Source organism: Mercenaria mercenaria, chromosome 17 (assembly GCF_021730395.1).
Source record: "Mercenaria mercenaria strain notata chromosome 17, MADL_Memer_1, whole genome shotgun sequence".
Classification (NCBI taxonomy): domain Eukaryota; kingdom Metazoa; phylum Mollusca; class Bivalvia; order Venerida; family Veneridae; genus Mercenaria; species Mercenaria mercenaria.
This window is the reverse complement of record NC_069377.1, coordinates 63,267,329-63,285,156: the sequence shown is the minus strand read 5'-3', so window position 1 is coordinate 63,285,156 and position 17,828 is coordinate 63,267,329. Positions and strand designations below refer to the sequence as shown.

At 34.2% G+C, this 17,828-nt stretch overlaps 1 protein-coding gene across 35 annotated transcripts in view; it reads right to left on the bottom strand.

Annotated features, from left to right (window-relative positions):
• LOC123536146 (uncharacterized) overlaps positions 1-17,828 on the bottom strand; it is a 132,059-nt gene that overhangs the window by 79,949 nt on the left and 34,282 nt on the right. For 32 of the 35 annotated variants that reach the window (XM_053528407.1, XM_053528391.1, XM_053528381.1 and 29 more), the window contains exons 1-4: positions 2,921-3,034; positions 2,242-2,363; positions 970-1,228; positions 312-422 (exon numbers count right to left, since the gene is read on the bottom strand). In XM_053528407.1, the coding sequence (XP_053384382.1) occupies positions 312-422; positions 970-1,228; positions 2,242-2,363; positions 2,921-2,926 (498 nt within the window). In that variant the 5' untranslated portion in view covers positions 2,927-3,034. Of the gene's footprint in view, positions 1-311; positions 423-969; positions 1,229-2,241; positions 2,364-2,690; positions 2,781-2,805; positions 2,896-2,920; positions 3,035-3,461; positions 3,595-4,049; positions 4,187-5,133; positions 5,217-7,115; positions 7,199-9,184; positions 9,256-12,174; positions 12,243-17,828 lie in introns of those variants that run through there. The other 3 variants (XM_053528417.1, XM_053528384.1, XM_053528383.1) reach the window with 3 other exon arrangements.

Here is a 17,828-nt window from a genome sequence, read left to right as displayed (position 1 = left end):
AGGGACAAATGTATATCCCAAATTTCCTAATGTAGGGATAATGCATATTTTTTGTGTCATCTGCAGAATCCCAAGAGATTGCTTTATGTCTAAAGAAACTATTTAAAATCTAATATTAAGTGGATATTTTGCCGACAAGTATTCATTTTCTTTCAATTTTGTTTTACTTATGAGTTACAGCATGCTCAGTGTTCCACCGGTACGGGAATAAAAGGTATTTGTCATTTCTGTTACAGCATGGGGTGTTTTATACATAAGTTTATGATGACAGTCTTGCAATTTTGCATACTATGCATAAACGTTATAGCTACCTTGGCATCAGCTGAGTTACTGGTGAGGTAGTCAAGGAAACCTTTCATCATCCAGCTAGCGTTACTCTCCCCAGGATGTACCCGCGCTGTCAATACTACTGCTTTCTTGTGCTGAAATAGTCAAAATTTTGTACAATCAAAAAAAGTTGCTACATTTAATATATATTTCATTTTCAAATCATTTATAGACAATCTTATACATTCAGTTGAGTTACATGGTTATGGGTTAAGCTGCTACACTTATTACAGGACAGAGACATTATGAATTACTTTCAATCTGTTTGAAACACCAACACCAATTTTCTGCGACATTCTGTTTCTATTACTTTGGTCCATTTGTCTAACTAGTGTCCAAGGATTTCAAACTGGTACTGATTTCCTTTTTTAAGTAATTAACAACTTTCTAAACATATATCAAAGGTGGAGAACAAATAACTAAATATAGTATTTTCTTTTGTGAAATTGTCACAGAGATCATATGCCTCAGCCAAGGATCGCGTGCAGACTTACCAAGTCTACCAGAGACTGACATTCCAGTGCTCTTTACCCAATCTTAACTGGGCTGGCTATATTATGGTCAAACTTAGACATCTGTAATGTGATTATATTTTCACAAGATTGTTCTGTCAAATAAATTGAAACGTAGAAACATGTTTACCTTAATATCCTCTGGATTGGTTGATGGCGAAGTTATAGTTAACAAATAGACTAGATTTCCTGCTAAAGTTCTACATAGCACTCTTTGTTTACATATCTTTGACTTTATTGGGTCATTGGATAGATCTAACAAATAGTCTTGTAAGTCTGTGTATGTATATGGAAAACAATGAGAGAAATACACTGTGTCCCCTTTATGAGGAAACTCTGTACTCCATGTTAATGAATAAAATGGTCTGTCTCCTTTTGAAGTTTCGTATCTGAAAACAAAGAATTATTCCTTTTAAGAAACTTTTTTAAGTAGGCATAGTAATGTGTTAAGAACTTCTTACCAGTGTCCAAGATTGAAAAAACAAATGTTTTAAGACCAGTCTCAGAAAGCTGTCCTGCGACTGGCCAATTCCAAGTTCAAGCTCAGATTCAACCTATCAAATACTGGGGACTGGAGACTGGTCTTAAAACTTAGTTAATAACCTTTGACCCAATTTACGCTTGATGCCACTGCATTAGGATCAAAGGGCTTCCTAAGGTTGCTGACTTCTATTCACTTGCCCCTAACCAATGTGAGTTTGAAACTTTGCTTGGGGTGTAGGATTTACTTCATGTAAGAAAGTCATCAAACTGACTTACCTAATGTCAGTGTTTCTACCCAGATGCCCACCAGAGCATGAAGTAGCACCCAGAGGGGCACCTAGGGTGTTCCTCCACCATCAAAAGCTGGGAAGTCACTCTCTGACTTAATACTGTGTAAGTGTTACTTAATACCACACTCAGCAAGAACAAAAGGGCCAGCATTAGTAATTGGTATAATCAACTATCTTGTTTTTTTAAACATGCATACCTTTGTACATTTCTACTGTAATTGTAATTCTGAAGCTTGATCCTAAACCAGACTTCTTCAAACCAACATCTTTCATTTTGTCTCTTCTTTTTAATAGGACTGATGTCCATCTGCATAGTTTTAGTTTATACAGGGACTTTCAAGATTTATGAAAGAGGAGGAGCACACCAAGTGCCAATATTTTTGAGGACATAAAGTTATCTTAAGTATCTGTCAATTAGATATAATATACCAGTAACTTGTTTGGTTGTTAGTGCATTATGTTTTCAATCAAAAACAAATAAAATATAAACATGAGTTTCACTTTTTTTATAGAAGCATAGATGATCAAATCCTAATGTAACAAATCCATTATCTAAAGCTACAATAACAATAGTAAATTTTGGCAAAAATAGTATTAGAAATTCATGACTAGAATTTTGCTATACAAACTTGATATTATTTCTGTAGTATTTGATATTGGTCCCATGTCTTCGCCAACCAATTTTCTTCTGTAGTGCGTCTTTCTCGCTGTACATACATGGTTTCATACCATAGTTATACAGACTGTCAGGCTGAAATACATTAACGATAAAACAATGTCACACATTATGTAATAATGAAGTTTCTTCAAAAATTAAGACATGCATTACAACAGCGGTCCTAAGCTGACAATTCTGTTGTTTTAGCAACAGTCTGCATCAACAAATTAAATAAAACAATGTGAAAGAAAGAAAAAATAAAACTGAACTTGCAGCTTGTGTATTTTCTATATTAACATGAAATATTTTGGCAACTTCAAAGTATACATGACTGTTCTATATAAAAACCAGTAAGATTATAAAATTACTTACATGCTTGGTGTGTGCCTGTTAGTGTACAGTTAACCAAAATGTGCTTACCTTCATAAAGTTGACAATAGAGAAACTGTATGATACATTAGGTCTTGTATTTGATACAGAGAAATAGAACCATTGTGTGTGCTTGTTGGTGTACAGTTGACCTAAATATGCTTACCTTCATAAAGCTGACAATAGAGAATCTGTAAGATACATTAGGTCTTGTATTTGATACAGAGAAATAGAACCATTGTGTGTGTTTGTTGGTGTACAGTTAACCTAAATATGCTTACCTTCATAAAGTTGACAATAGAGAATCTGTATGATACATTAGGTCTTGTATTTGATACAGAGAAATAGAACCATTGTGTGTGTTTGTTGGTGTACAGTTAACCTAAATATGCTTACCTTCATAAAGTTGACAATAGAGAATCTGTATGATACATTAGGTCTTGTATTTGATACAGAGAAATAGAACCATTGTGTGTGTTTGTTGGTGTACAGTTAACCTAAATATGCTTACCTTCATAAAGTTGACAATAGAGAATCTGTATGATACATTAGGTCTTGTATTTGATACAGAGAAATAGAACCATTGTGTGTGTTTGTTGGTGTACAGTTAACCTAAATATGCTTACCTTCATAAAGTTGACAATAGAGAATCTGTATGATACATTAGGTCTTGTATTTGATACAGAGAATAACATTGGTTGTGTTGTGTACAGAACCTAAATAGCTACTTCATAAAGTTGAATGGCTGTATGTACATTAGTCTTGTATTGTAAGAGATGAACATGTGTGTTTGTGGGGTACAGTTAACCTAAATATGCTTACCTTCATAAAGTTGACAATAGAGAATCTGTATGATACATTAGGTCTTGTATTTGATACAGAGAAATAGAACCATTGTGTGTGTTTGTTGGTGTACAGGTCATAGCGCAACCACAGCTCATACTCATATTCCCCACTGTAAATATACAAACAAATAAATCTGTGCCATTTAAAAACTGTTTCTAACATCCTTACAGTAGGTATAATGTACGAGAATCTTGATCCAAGTCATGACACTTACCTGAACGTAAACTGCTGTCTGAACTTTTCAAGACATAGCAGGAAATAAAACAGTCACATCTCATGTACCATTTGTTAACATTTTAACTGAAGTTACTAACAAGTGAATCTTAAAACCATAATATTATATATGATAATCTCTCTGCACCAAAGGGACTTTTCAAGAATATAAAGAAGTTCATACAAAACTGTTTAAACTGTCCACATCACACGTAATATATAAGTTGTTCCATATAAATTTCCACAGAATACAGCCCATACTGAATGATAGACCAGTCCATTTTAGAAATATAGCAGGGTAAAGGTTAAAATAAATCTGAATATATGAAAGGTAGAGAACATTTAACTTACACTTGTATTGCCTTTGCTAGATTGCCACTTTCAAATCTTGACTCAAATATTAATGTTGTATCATTGACGGAGCGATCTATGCTGACGGCACATTGCTCTGGCCCTGTTCTGATTCCACCAACACGTGAACGCACAAACTGTAAATAATTATTTCAAATTCTTATCTTATAAATAATCTTTATTTTGATTAACACACAATAGCATTGTTGTCACATCAACCTACTATAGTGATGAAGAAATAGTTCTACTGTATTTGATCTACTATATTATATACTAAGTATAAGTAAAAAGTCGAATCAACACTGATTATGAAATTTATTTACTACTAAGTGACTGACAATGATGTACAGCAGAAAGTGTTAACACTCTGAATGGGCTATATGTCACATGTGATATTCCACGCTCAGACTATGCCCTGCAGAAATTATTCCACAGGACGTCTAACCTATTTCTCATGTTAAAATTCACTGAACCACACTTCTGCTATATATTACTTCTTTAACATTATATCTTCAAGCAGTTGTAAATGTAGCACAGTCTTGCAATACAAGCAGTCATGAAAAACCTCTCGAGTTGCAGTTTACAATATAGTCAATAAAACAAAATGTTTTTAACCATTTCATCAATAACTGATTAGGTTTCAATAACGTTCAATAATGTACTTTTGGCACTAAAAACTACCACACAATAACATTGCTGATAATAAATTAAAGTGTACTCAAGTTTCACAGTGAAACAATGCAGTTGTAATTCAAAACATTTACACATTCTAAAGCTTGTTTACAATATTTCTGAATGAAAATAGATCCAAATCTTCACAAGCTGATCATTTTATGCATATGGCTTACAGTTGTTGTAACTTTGAAGTTTCTGATGGTAAACAGGTTTTTACTTGCCAAAAACTATTTTTACCTATTAACATTTTCACAAAAAAATGTTACTTTGTTGATTGTTGATTAATATAGTATGCTGTGATTCTTAAGTTTCTAATGATGTATGTTTTTCATGGCTTCATTTTATTTTTTTTACCCGATCACCTTTTCGTAGTCCTAAGGTAAAGTAAGATTTGATAACAACAACTTACAAATGTACTTCGAGGCTCGTACATGAACACCAGTCTGCCACCTCTCTCTTCCCCTCGTACCATCGGAGTTTTCTCAAGTCCAGCTGAAGTTAGAATAAATACAGTATGTATCAACGCAAATATCTCACAATAAAATCATAGTCAATTTTCTTCCACAGAGCAACAATCTCTTTAAAACAAACACTTGCTAGCCAACTCATTGATCCTTACTCTAGAGAGGCCACACTGTATGAAATCATTTAATTCAATTTTTGCCAGATTCATGAAGTGACAGACCTTCTTTTTCTGTAAATATATAAAGGATGAAATGTAGCATTAACTCCTTAATACAAAGGTTTCAGGTAAAAATCCTACATGGTAAGGAGTTTGACTGCTGCAAGCTCCCCAGAATCTATTAACTTGGCAAAAATACATGGAATGGTCACTTGTAATTATAAAGACCTCTGTAACTGATGCAAAAACAGGGTTTAATTTTCATGCAGATAATGATGTTACTTCTGAAAAAAAGATACCAGCTGTATGGCAGCTAACAGACTGGTTGGAATAGTTGTTAGAGTGCTACTTTCAGCTCTGGACTCAAATAGGTACTAACAATAACCATACTGATAGTCCAGTAATGTCCTAAGATATATGAATGCCTTTATACTAATGAAATGGCAACAGTCTATCTTGCTGCCAGTGCTGATCTTCAGTTGAATGAAAACATGACATGTTCAAACAGAGATGAAGTGAAGAACAATCCACTGAGTTCTTGTACAGTAAGCTGATACCTGCTATGGAATGCTCCTGACAGAATTAAATACTTGGAGAAAATATAAGCTGATTGGAGAGATCAATATCTGTTAAGTCACTCAACAACTAGCATATAGTCAGTAAACTATAAGGATATCAATAAGGCAAGACCTCCAGAAATATAGTCTACTTCAAACAAGAACTGTATAATGAAAGCTGGCTCAATTTTATATTTAAGAAATAATTTATAGCAAAAGAATGCTTTAACACTATTTATGCACAATGGGCGGTTATACGTCGGGTACAGCCCAAGTGAAATTTGTATGACTTATTACTGCCCCAGTTTATAAATAATGTTAAAACACTCTTTTGCTATAAATTATTTCGATTCTAATATGCCCCTTTTAAATTCTAAAACTGTTACAGTAGATAAAATATAGAAACGCTCTTTCTTGGTCGCAACAAAAACTTTGACGTCACTGCAGGTTAACGTGATGTCATTCTAGCGTTAGAGTGTTTTAACAGAAACAAGCATATTAGAATTGAATATATTATCACATCCTTCTACATTTGAAGAAATACTAACTTATAAACAAAAGCTAAATCAAATTTTTAAGTAATAAAACTAGACAAGATTTGTGAAATGTAAGTCAACAGTCCTGGAACCTGTATCTGGAGGCAGATGCAAGCACCATGAACATTGTTGCAACAATAGATTTACTATCTGAAATGTTTAAAACAAGAGCTGTCACTATTAGTGACAAATGCCCCCGAAGCATGCCCAAGAATGCTATGGTTTTCTACCAAATTGTGACCTTGACCCCAGAGATCCGTGTCATTGACATGACACACCCCACTGGGATTAGATGAACTTCTGTGCAAACTTATTTCAAAATCCCTACATGTGCCTAAAAGATATGAACCAGACATGAAAAAAACTCACACATCAAATTGTGATCATAACCTTGACCTGAGAGACCCGGGTCATATGCGCGACACACCTCAATATGGTTAACATTAGTGTCAAATTATTTTCAAATCCTCCTAAAAATGTTGAAGTTACAGCCCAGACAAGATTTTATACAGACGGACGCACACGGATGTGATTTTAATATGCCCACCTTCAAGGGCATAAAAAGTAGAGCTAAAAATGCTTCTACAAACCAATCGAAAGAGATTTCTTTGAAAAATCTTGTGAAAGCTTTTTAAAAACTTATAAAACTTTTTCTGATTAGTATATTTGTACTTACTGACTTTGTAGAATGCTTCGGGTTCATTTGGAACATAGGGAATATGTTTTATTCTTCGGTCTATAACCTGTATGTCTGCTGGCCTGAAACAATATTACTCAACAATATATACTGATATTAACAAATGAATGATGACAAACTTACCAAGTAAACATCAATTTACATTTAAAGTTGTCAGTGGTTAAACTATTCAGTCAAGGAAAATTATCATTATCCAAAGACTACCGAAAGGGAATGGTTTCCTGACAAACCCAGATTTGACTAGCAGTGGGTAAAAGTCATCTTTTAGAAACTCAGGAGTAAACAGTGTAGTTTATTACAGGACTCCTTATAAATATAAATAGCCAGATCATATTTTTTGCCTTTGTACCTCAGGCAAATAATTTTCACTACTAACTGACGATATGTCAGTATGTGTACATTTGTATATTCTTAAATCGATTTGGAGATGCTAAAATTATTATAAACTTTCACGGTAGCAAACTTCATATTTGAATGACTTTAACAATGTCATATATATTATCTATACTGCATCATTACTTAGTACTTGATCACATTTCTAATCTTGAAGGACTGCAAAAACAAAAACTTTAAAGGCTCAAAATGGCCTTGTTTATAATGTGGCTACCACACTGTTTTTGTTTTGAACATAAAATATATTAATTTCTTCTTAAATCTTGTTTTTAATAACTGATTTCCCAATATTTTGTCATAGGTTTGAATATTTGATTTGCATAACAGAAAGTATTATTGAATCCAATGTTTTTATTACCTCCCTTTATGGCTGTGACTGAATTTCGTCATGTGCAATAATGAAACTAGTGGTTTTGTAACTATATAATTATGCAGATTTTCTATTTTGACAGTTGCTTTGTTCTGCTTTTAACATACCATTTTAAGTTTTCAAAGAATTTTAAGTGTTCCTATTTTCTGTTTTTTGAGAATTGCAAACAATTATGTGTTGTTTTGCTTTTTTTTGACAGTTTATAACAAATGGGTTACACAAAATAGTCTAAATCATGCAGTCATTGTTACCATTTTTGAAATTTAAAATAACCACATTATAACTGTTAAACAATAATATGAGCCGTGCAATGAGAAAACCAACATAGTGGGTTTGTGATCATCATGGATCCAGACAGGATCCATGCTGTTTGCTTAAACAGTTACTCTAATTGCAATAGGCTTTGAAAGCAAACAGCATGGATCCTGACCAGACTGCGCGGATGCGCTGGCTGGTCTGGATCCATGCTGGTTGCAAACCCACTATGTTGGTTTTCTCATAGTGGGTTTGCGACCAGCATGGATCCAGACAGGATCCATGCTGTTCACTTAAACAGTTTTCCTAATTGCAATAGGCTTTGAAAGCGAACAGCATGGATCCTGACCAGACTGCGCGGATGCACAGGCTGGTCTGGATCCATGCTGGTTGCAAACCCACTATGTTGGTTTTCTCATGGCACGGCTCAAAATTTATTATTAAGTCAATATGTCTGTAAAACGTTTTTAGTCATGACATTTAATTCAGTTTTTAAATATTAAGCAGTCACAATCAGTAAATCAACTTGCAAAAGAAAGTACTGAACAAGTCTTAAAATTCTGTTAATCAATTTTTGGTTGCGGGTTTATCCCGCTACCAAAGTTAAAGTGTATTTCTGACAATCATAGCATCTTTATTTTATTCCGAATCACATCCAAAGGATGTTCATGTGCTACACAAAATAGTCCCATTCATAAACAATGCGGATGAATTATCAATGAAAAAGCAGTCCTTATTCAACCTGTATCCACTCACACTGACCATTTTGATTATATAAGATCTATCAATGATAAGGCATTCCAACCCATGGTTACATCACAAGCTGGGTCAGGCAGAGTTCATCTTAGATATGAGACACATTAAATTTGTATTTGTTTCTCATTCATGTATATTAATAAACTGGCATTTAAACAGAAAATAAATCTATCAAAAACCCGCAAACATCAGACATTTCAAGGCTTTGATTTTCTTAGATGAATAAAAATGCATATATGAAAAGAACTTATAATACTAGTCATAAAGAAATTACCATCTTGCTGCCTGCTGTGGCCCAAGCTCCCGAGGGAACAGACTGTTGATAGGGGCCTTCAACTGGGCAACCTGAAATTGAAAGAGTGTTGGATCAAGAATTGCTATAACTTGAGAATTGAATTGATACAGAAAGTTAGAAACTATGCTGTCAGACAACCTAAGCTCTGTTTAAGATAAAATCATGACATAAATTCACAACACAAACTACATTTTTTTTACGAAAAAGTTATGCCTCCTACTAGTTACCATACTGAAATTGTAAAATACTACAAATTAAGGGCCAAAACTACAAGGAACAAGAGAGCTTCGCCAAGCGGAACAATATATGCCCAAAGGGTTATATCTGAGGATAGGAGCAAAATTTAAAGAATTGACTGGTGAGCCCAAAGAACAGAAACAACAAAGGGAAGAAGTCCACAAAAATTTCTATGTCCACAAAAAAATCCTTACCATGTACAGATATGTCAAAGTACACCTAACAAGAGCTGTCCGTAAGACAGCACGCTCGACTTTTCTCAGTGCTTGACTCTGAATTAGAGCTTTGCCAGTAAAAAAATTCCAAGTTAACAAGGGACATAACTCTGTCAAAATTATAATCAGAGTTATGGGAATTGTGTTTCCTGGTGTACACTTTGATAGTAAATAACTATTTAGAGTTTCAAGTCAAAAGCTTTAATCGTAACAGAAATATTTGACTTTTAACAAAACATTCTAAGTTAAATAGGGGCATAATTCTGTCAAAATTCAAATCAGAGCTATGGGGATTGTTTCTCCTGGTGTAGACTGTGATTGTAAATAAGATTTTAAGTTTCAAGTCAAAAGCTTTGATAGTAACAGAGATATTTGACTTTATCGAAATCTTTAACCAAAAATGCTAAGTTAAAAAGGGGCATAATTCTGTCAAAATTCAAATCAGAGTTGTGGGAATTGTGTCTCCTGGTGTAGACTTTGACTGCAAACAACTATTTTGAGTTTCAAGTAAAAACCTTTAATAGTAACAGAGATATTTGAGTTTATCAATTTTTTTTTTAAAAATTCTAAGTTAAAAAGGGGCATAATTCTGTCAAAATTCAAAACAGAGTTATGGAGATTGTTTCTCCTGGTGTAGACTTTGATGGTAAATAAGTATTTTAAGTTTAAAGTCCATAGCTTTGATAGTAACAGAGATATTGGACTTTATCAAAAACTTTAACCAACGCCGACGCCGGGGCGAATGCAATAGCTCTATTTTTTCTTCGAAAATTACAAAAGAAAGTACTGAACAATAATAAAAAAAGTTACAAAATAAGCTATTTATAGTAACATAAAAGGGAAGTAATTAAAAAAATGCTTGTAAGTGAACAAAAAAGGGATCTGCCAAATAAAAACAACAGCACTGCAATGAAGAGCAATATACACATGAAACTAAGTCATATGACCTTTGACCCCTAATTATGACCTTGACCATCAAGCGAGCCATCCAAAACATGTGCTCTGCACGTCGTCTCAATGTGGTGAACATTTGTGCCAGGTTTCTTTAAAATCTTTCAAGCAGTTCAAGAGTTACAGAACTGGCACGAAACAAACTCATATGACCTTTGACCCCTAAATGTGACCTTGACCTTCAAGCGAGCCATCCGAAACATGCGCTCTGCACGTCATCTCAAAGTGGTGAACATTTGTGCCAAGTTTCTTTAAAATCTTTCAAGTAGTTCAAAACAAACTGATATGACATTTGACCCCTAAGTGTGACATTGACCTTGAAGCAAGCCATCCAAAACATGCGCTCTGCATGTCATCTCAATGTAGTGAACATTTGTGTCAAGTTTCTTCGAAATCAAGAGTTACAGAGCGGACACAGAATTGCTAACGGACAGACGGACACCGGGGGTATATTATAATATGCCCCTTCGGGTATATAAAAATCACTGAACTATAACATTCCACCAATATATACAACTAGGATTTGCAGTGGTAACCATATTACTATCAGTGTATTACCAAAATATGGGTAATATGACTGGACTGATCCCTGTGTAGTCTCCTTTCAGAATAATCAAAATAATGAGAAGTCATGCAAAAATGATGGATAGGTGATCATAGAATACCATGGACTACCATGATAGTTAATGGTCATACAACTATGGAAAACCATGGCCAACCATGTTTTGTTAAAGGGCAACAAGGTTTTTGACAGTCGTCAATGGTTAACTGTGGTCTGCATGCCTGGTAAACTATGTTCTGTGATCATGGTAGACCACTGAATAAAGACCACAGTTGACTGTGGTGTTTCATGACTGTCAAAAACTGAGGTGCCATTTAACAAAACATGGTCAACCATGGTTTTTCATGGTTGTATGACCATGAACTACCATAGTTGTGCATGGTAGTCCATGGTCATCTGACCATTCTTTCCCCTGGGTTGCTGGCCTTACAAGTTTTGCATTAATTACTTGTATATTATCCTTCTTTATTTATTGCCTGTATTACATTTGTTCTGTTCTGCTTGCATTATTTGCCTTATAAATATTGTGTGTATAATGTCTGTATGTACTGTACTGTACTGCTTATACTATATGTCTTATTACCTGTATTACATTAGAAGTTGTAGTGTAAGTTCTATATGAAGAGTAATACTTGTATATCACATATCTTGTATTGCTTGTAATATATGTTAGTACTATTTGTATATCATGTTTTGTGTTGCATGTACAGTTGTATTCATGCCTTGTACTGCATTAAATATCTTGTATTTACATTATGCCATACACTGTTATTTGTTTTCTATTGCTTGTATTACATCTTTGTCTTGCTTTCATTATTATGTTCTCTATTCTTTGCATTACAAGTGTACTATATGACTTTTAATGTCTATACCACATGCATTGCATTGTTATGCATTGTTATCTTGTTATCTTTTATTGCTGACACTGCTTGTATTATAAATTATGTCTTTCTTTATGTTTCTACCATAAATTATGCCTTGTATTAAATGTTTTGTAAACTTACAGCTTTGCCATCTTTCTCTACAAATACAAGCTGTGTTGTTTTCTGTATCTGGTCCTGTAACTTGTTGTCTGAAAATACAGAAAATGTATAAACATATTACTGATAGACAAAACTAAAATCTTGTTTTCAAAAAATAATACAAAGTGAATCAAACATAACCTTGAGATGCAGATAAAGAAATCCCTACAGTTGAACTGAGTGTGAGATTTTGTCAAAATCCAAGGTACCAAAGATGGGATTTCTTTATATTAAACCACAATTTAAATTACATGGTAGATTTATTTTCTCACTGTTCTTGAACATAAATTCTATTACTCAGATAACCACAAGACAAGTCATACCAGTGATGTCATATAACAATCATAGCATTTAACCACAATGTCATTAAGTGTATAGATAAATGACTGATTTTCAAAAGGCCATAACAACTTGATACTGCATATGACAGAACTGGTGAACTTAAGCAAAACAAGAGCTGTCCGTAAGAAAGCCAATGCTCGACTTATCGAACTGTTGTCCTTAGTTAGAAGCAGGAATATTAATATTACACTAAATGTTAAAATATCTATAGAGTTTAAATCCAGTATCTACATTAGTTTTGGGGAAAAACTTGCAGCAAAACTTTAACCAGGATAATCTAAGTCCAAAAATGGGCATAATTTGGCCAAAATGCAAGTCAGAGTTATGGGACTTGATGCTATCACCTAGTTTTATAACCCAAAAGACACATGTGAAGTTTCAATTCAATATCTGCTTTAGTTTTGGAGACGGTAACTTTAACCGGGATTTTCTTAGTCCAAAAGGGGGCATAATTTGGCCAAAATACATGTCAGAGTTATGGAACTTGATCCAGTGAGGTTGTAAATTGACCCAGAAAAAGAAAAAATAAGTCTCAAAGCTATATGCCTTTAAGTAATAGCCATACAGTCCAAAACCGTTATCTCGACTTTGGTTATTTCGATATTTCGATATCTCTAATGGATTTTCCCAGTCCCTGATTTTTTTCCTTCTTATTTCATATAAATCAACTACGGATATCTCGATATTGGATATTTCGATTTTTTCGATATCTCGACTAAATTTTCAATCCCCGACTTTGAAATTTACTCTATTTTGACATCGGTTATCTCGAGTGGACATTAATCATCTGCCAAAATGCAGGTGCCAAAAGCTGCACGCGCTTGTATTCGCTCAGTTGTCGTCTGCCGCCGTAGGTGCGAACAACAACACATGCAGTTATTCACTCAATGGTCCTACTTACGGCCCGAAGCCAATTAACCGGCGCTCATATGTCACTGTTTTTTTGCTACGCAAGCTGTGTGCAATGCTAATTGATGGTGGAAAGAGGTATTAGAAACCAGGAAGTAGGTTGAAAAATTATTATTATTATTTCAACAATTAATGACCAATTAATATGTAAAAGTCCAAAAGGTGGCATAATTTGGCCAAAATGCATGTCAGAGTTATGGGACTTAACCTTAAGTGAGGTTGATAATTGACCCAGAAAAAGAAAAAATAAGTTTCAAAGCTATATGCCTTCAAATGATAGCCATATTACTTGCATGCAAAACTTTAACCAAGGTGTGACGCTGACGCCGACACCAGGGCGAGTAGAATAGCTAGACTATTCTTTGAATAGTCGAGCTAAAAAACTAAAAAGATGCAGTACAGCCTTCAGTGGTGTGAGGGATATGACAACTGCTTTTAGTGGAGTACCCTAAGTCTCATAGGTGAGAAAAATCTATACAAAGAATTTACATATATTAAAAGAATATTTACAGCACGCATTTCTAAATACCATGTAAATTAAGCCTTGGCTTTAAACTGAAGAACTGTTTCTTATTGATTTCATCCAGTCACACTGACACAGAAAAGTTCTTTCAATCAATCAAAAATGGCTAAAACCCATGTTCTAATTGCATGGTATTCAAAGTCTTACAAATAGGTGCATGCAACTAAAGACCTACATTTTAAATATTAATGGAACAGCTAACTGTAAATTATGTATAAAATTTCAGTCTCTAGGATTACTGTATTGTCTATTGGTGGTAATAAATCATTCCATGAATTAACTTATTGATTTGACTTTGTATCTTTTCATGTTTTAAATATTTGCATTGTCATCTGGGCTATTTGTTCTCTGTGTAATTGATTAGAAACTGGCTACTGAATTTCTTCATCTATATTGATACAGTGCAAAAAAATATGTAAGTTAATTAAAGAATTTTTTGTTTAAGTCATTATAAATCCATTGCTAGATTTTCATCCAAAATATTTTTTAGAAAAGGAAAGGAAAAGTGGGTAGGAGCAGGATTTTCTTCTTAATCTCTGATAATTGATAAAATCACGGAATTGGAACATGTCGACAATATGCATAATAATTAAGACTTGGCACTGATCACTCCTGCAAGGTTTAGTGGAAATCAGCCCTATTATGTATGAGAAGTGGCTAAAACATCATACATTTGAAGAATCAAGGGCCATAAATCTTCTGAAAAACACCTCACAGGAACATGCCCATAATATGAACATGCAACCAAGCTTAGCAATGATCCCTTTTTTGTAAAGTTTAGTGTAATTCATCAAACCAGTTGCCCAGACAAAATGAAAGAGGACAAATCACTGAAGATCACTGATCTGGACAATAATGACAACAATATGCACACTGAGGTTTGGCACTGATTACTCTTTATGGTTTGGTGAAAATCTACCCAATTACATGCCAGAAGTGGCCAAAACAGAATCAAGGGCCATAATTCCGATGAAAATCATCCAATCAAACAATGGCAATGATATGCACAACTTGCTGGCTTGGTAATAATCACTCTTGTGAAGTTTGGTATAAATCTGTCCAGTGGTGTTGGAGGAGTTGCTTGGACAAACTTTGTGAAATACAGACAGACAGACAGACTGACAGATGGACAGGCAGACGGACAGCACTAAATCACTATACATTTGGGAGATATATTTAATGTACAGAAGGGAGTAACTGCAATGCTTTTGAAATAATCGAGAAAGTCAACAATCTTCTTGCCTTTTTACCAATATTTTTTGTACCCATATATGTATTTTATGCCAATCTTGCTGAAGACAAACATGTTCACATTAATAGTGGGCAAGTTAGCTTTTAGGTTCTAAGGGAAAGAAATAATAGGCATTCTATCAATATATTTCAATTAATACCAATTTCTCTGGCTTTCACCTCTTCAAGACCTCACCTGGAAAAACACTTATTGTGCCAATAACAAATAATGTTTTTCAGAGGTATCGGCATTCTATTACAGGGCGGCTGTATCAGGAGTAAAGAACTGCTTTTGAAATATTCCAATCAATGTTCTCTAAATGGTCTCTTTTAACTGTTTAGAACAAAATGGTCGATTTCTATTACACTCAATTAACTTGTTTAATAACTTGTTTAATAACATATTTAATGGCAAACTACAATTGTTCACAGATGTATGGAAACAACATAAAAGCTTATTATAAAGGTCTGGTAATAAAACACAGAAATAAGTTCCAGTCATATAAACAGACTGAAAGAAACTCTAGTCAATAGTTCATAAACAAGTCTTTCACAATAATTAATCTGGTTATTAAATAAATGATTAAGTTTAGCAGGATTTAGTTATAGTCGTTTTTATAGACCTGGAAAATTAGGCTCTTAACCTCCAGTGCTTTTTTCTGTTTTAAGGGGATGGGAGTCTGCATGCATTTAGCTAAAAAAAGTCAGGCACAAGAAATTCGATGAATTGGAATCCCCCGCCGAAAGGGTCAGAGTTGAGGAATGGCAAAAAATTATATCCAGCAAAAAGTTAAGAATGTTACCAAGAAGCAAATAATTTCATTAGTCAAAATCAAATTAAAAGAAAATGAATGGTTTGTTTGGGTGGGGCATGGGGGGGGGGGGGGGAGGAGACAACAGTCTACATGTTGATTATAAATATTGATAGAAAATGAAAAATGAAAAAAAAAAAAATAAATAAAAAAATGGTGCCGGGGGGGGGGGGGGGGCCAAGGTAAGGTGGTGACCAGGTGTAGGTACACAACATCACATGTTTATAATAAATGTTCATGGAAAAGAATGAAAGAAGTTTAATGAAATTCTTCCAGTTGGTTGGTTTGTTATGTACAGATCTGTGGATTTTTAAACAATTAAAGGGCAATAACTATATGGAAAATTGACCAATCGAAAACAACCTTGAAGGGCATCGTCGCAGTATCTTGGTTCATGTCTGTTTCAAGTTTGATGAAATTCTACCTGCTAGTTACTGAGAAATGGCTGCAGACGGACATTTTTCATTAAATCAAGGGCAATAACTCCGATGGAAACTGACCTATCAAAAAAAAAAAAACTTGACGGGCATCAGCACAGTATCTTGGTTCATGTCTATTTCAAATTTGATGAAATTCTACCTGTTAGTTACTGAGAAATAGCTGCAGACGGACATTTTTTATTAAATCAAGGGCAATAACTCTGAGGGAAATTGACCAATCAAAAAAAAAACTTGACGGGCATCATCGCAGTATGTTGGTTCATGTTTATTTCAAGTTTCATGAAATTCTACCAAGTAGTTACTGAGAAATGGCTGCGGACGGACGGACGGACGGACGGACTGACTGACGGACGGACAACGCCATTTCAATACCCCCCTCCCGATTTCATTGGTGGGGATAATATGAAATATTTCAGAAGAAAATTATTCAGTAATGACTAAAATGTATCATCTATCATTTACATGACATTTTTATGGTAAGAGTTTGGGCTGTATACATTATAAATACCTAAAAGAAAAATTTAAACAGGAGCTGTCTGTTAAACAAATTTGAATTTTATTGTGGCAATAATTATTATGATGTATGCAAAATTTCAACCAATTTAAGTTTCTTCTAAGTCAAACAAGGGCAATAATCTGGACTATGTTTAAACAAGAGTTTGGGGGTGTAAGTATGTTTGAAATGAAGGATGTTTTGTGTGAAGTTTCAGTCAAATATATATGTAGCTGCTTGACTACCATTAAATTGTTTCTTAGTAGGAAAATGGCTATTATAATTAAAATTAAATCCAACAAAAAGTTATCTAACTTGGTTATTTCAGTATTTGGTTACTGTGACTGCAGGAAGTCTATTCGATATAGGAAATGCATGGTTACTAAGACATGAACTAGCACACATACACTTTAACCAAGGTGTGACACTGATGCTTGGGGTGTATAGAATTAAGCTCTCACATTTCTCTGAAATTGTCTAAGATAGGGAAAAAGAGGAATGTGGCAGAATCACGCCCAATATTTTAGGTAAAAACAACCGAACTGATGTCTACAAGACTAAGCTTTAATGCAGGTACATTGTTGAAAATGAATTCCCTCGGATACTGTCAGATACTGTCATTAAGCAAATTCTTACTAAATGTCAAGACAACCAAATGAGATCTTGTTAAGGAATGAAGAGGATTTATTAGCACTTTACTTTATAAGTGTCTACACTCTTGATAGTTTGATTCCAGAGGTACCCCTTACGAAAATGAAATATGGAAACAAGCTGGCATTAAGCTGCAAGGTAACTGTCAATGATCTGGTAACAGTCTGTCAAAAAAAAAGGTAACTGGAAATAATCTGACTCATACAGGGGAACAAACTTCCAAGAAAAAAAGTCTG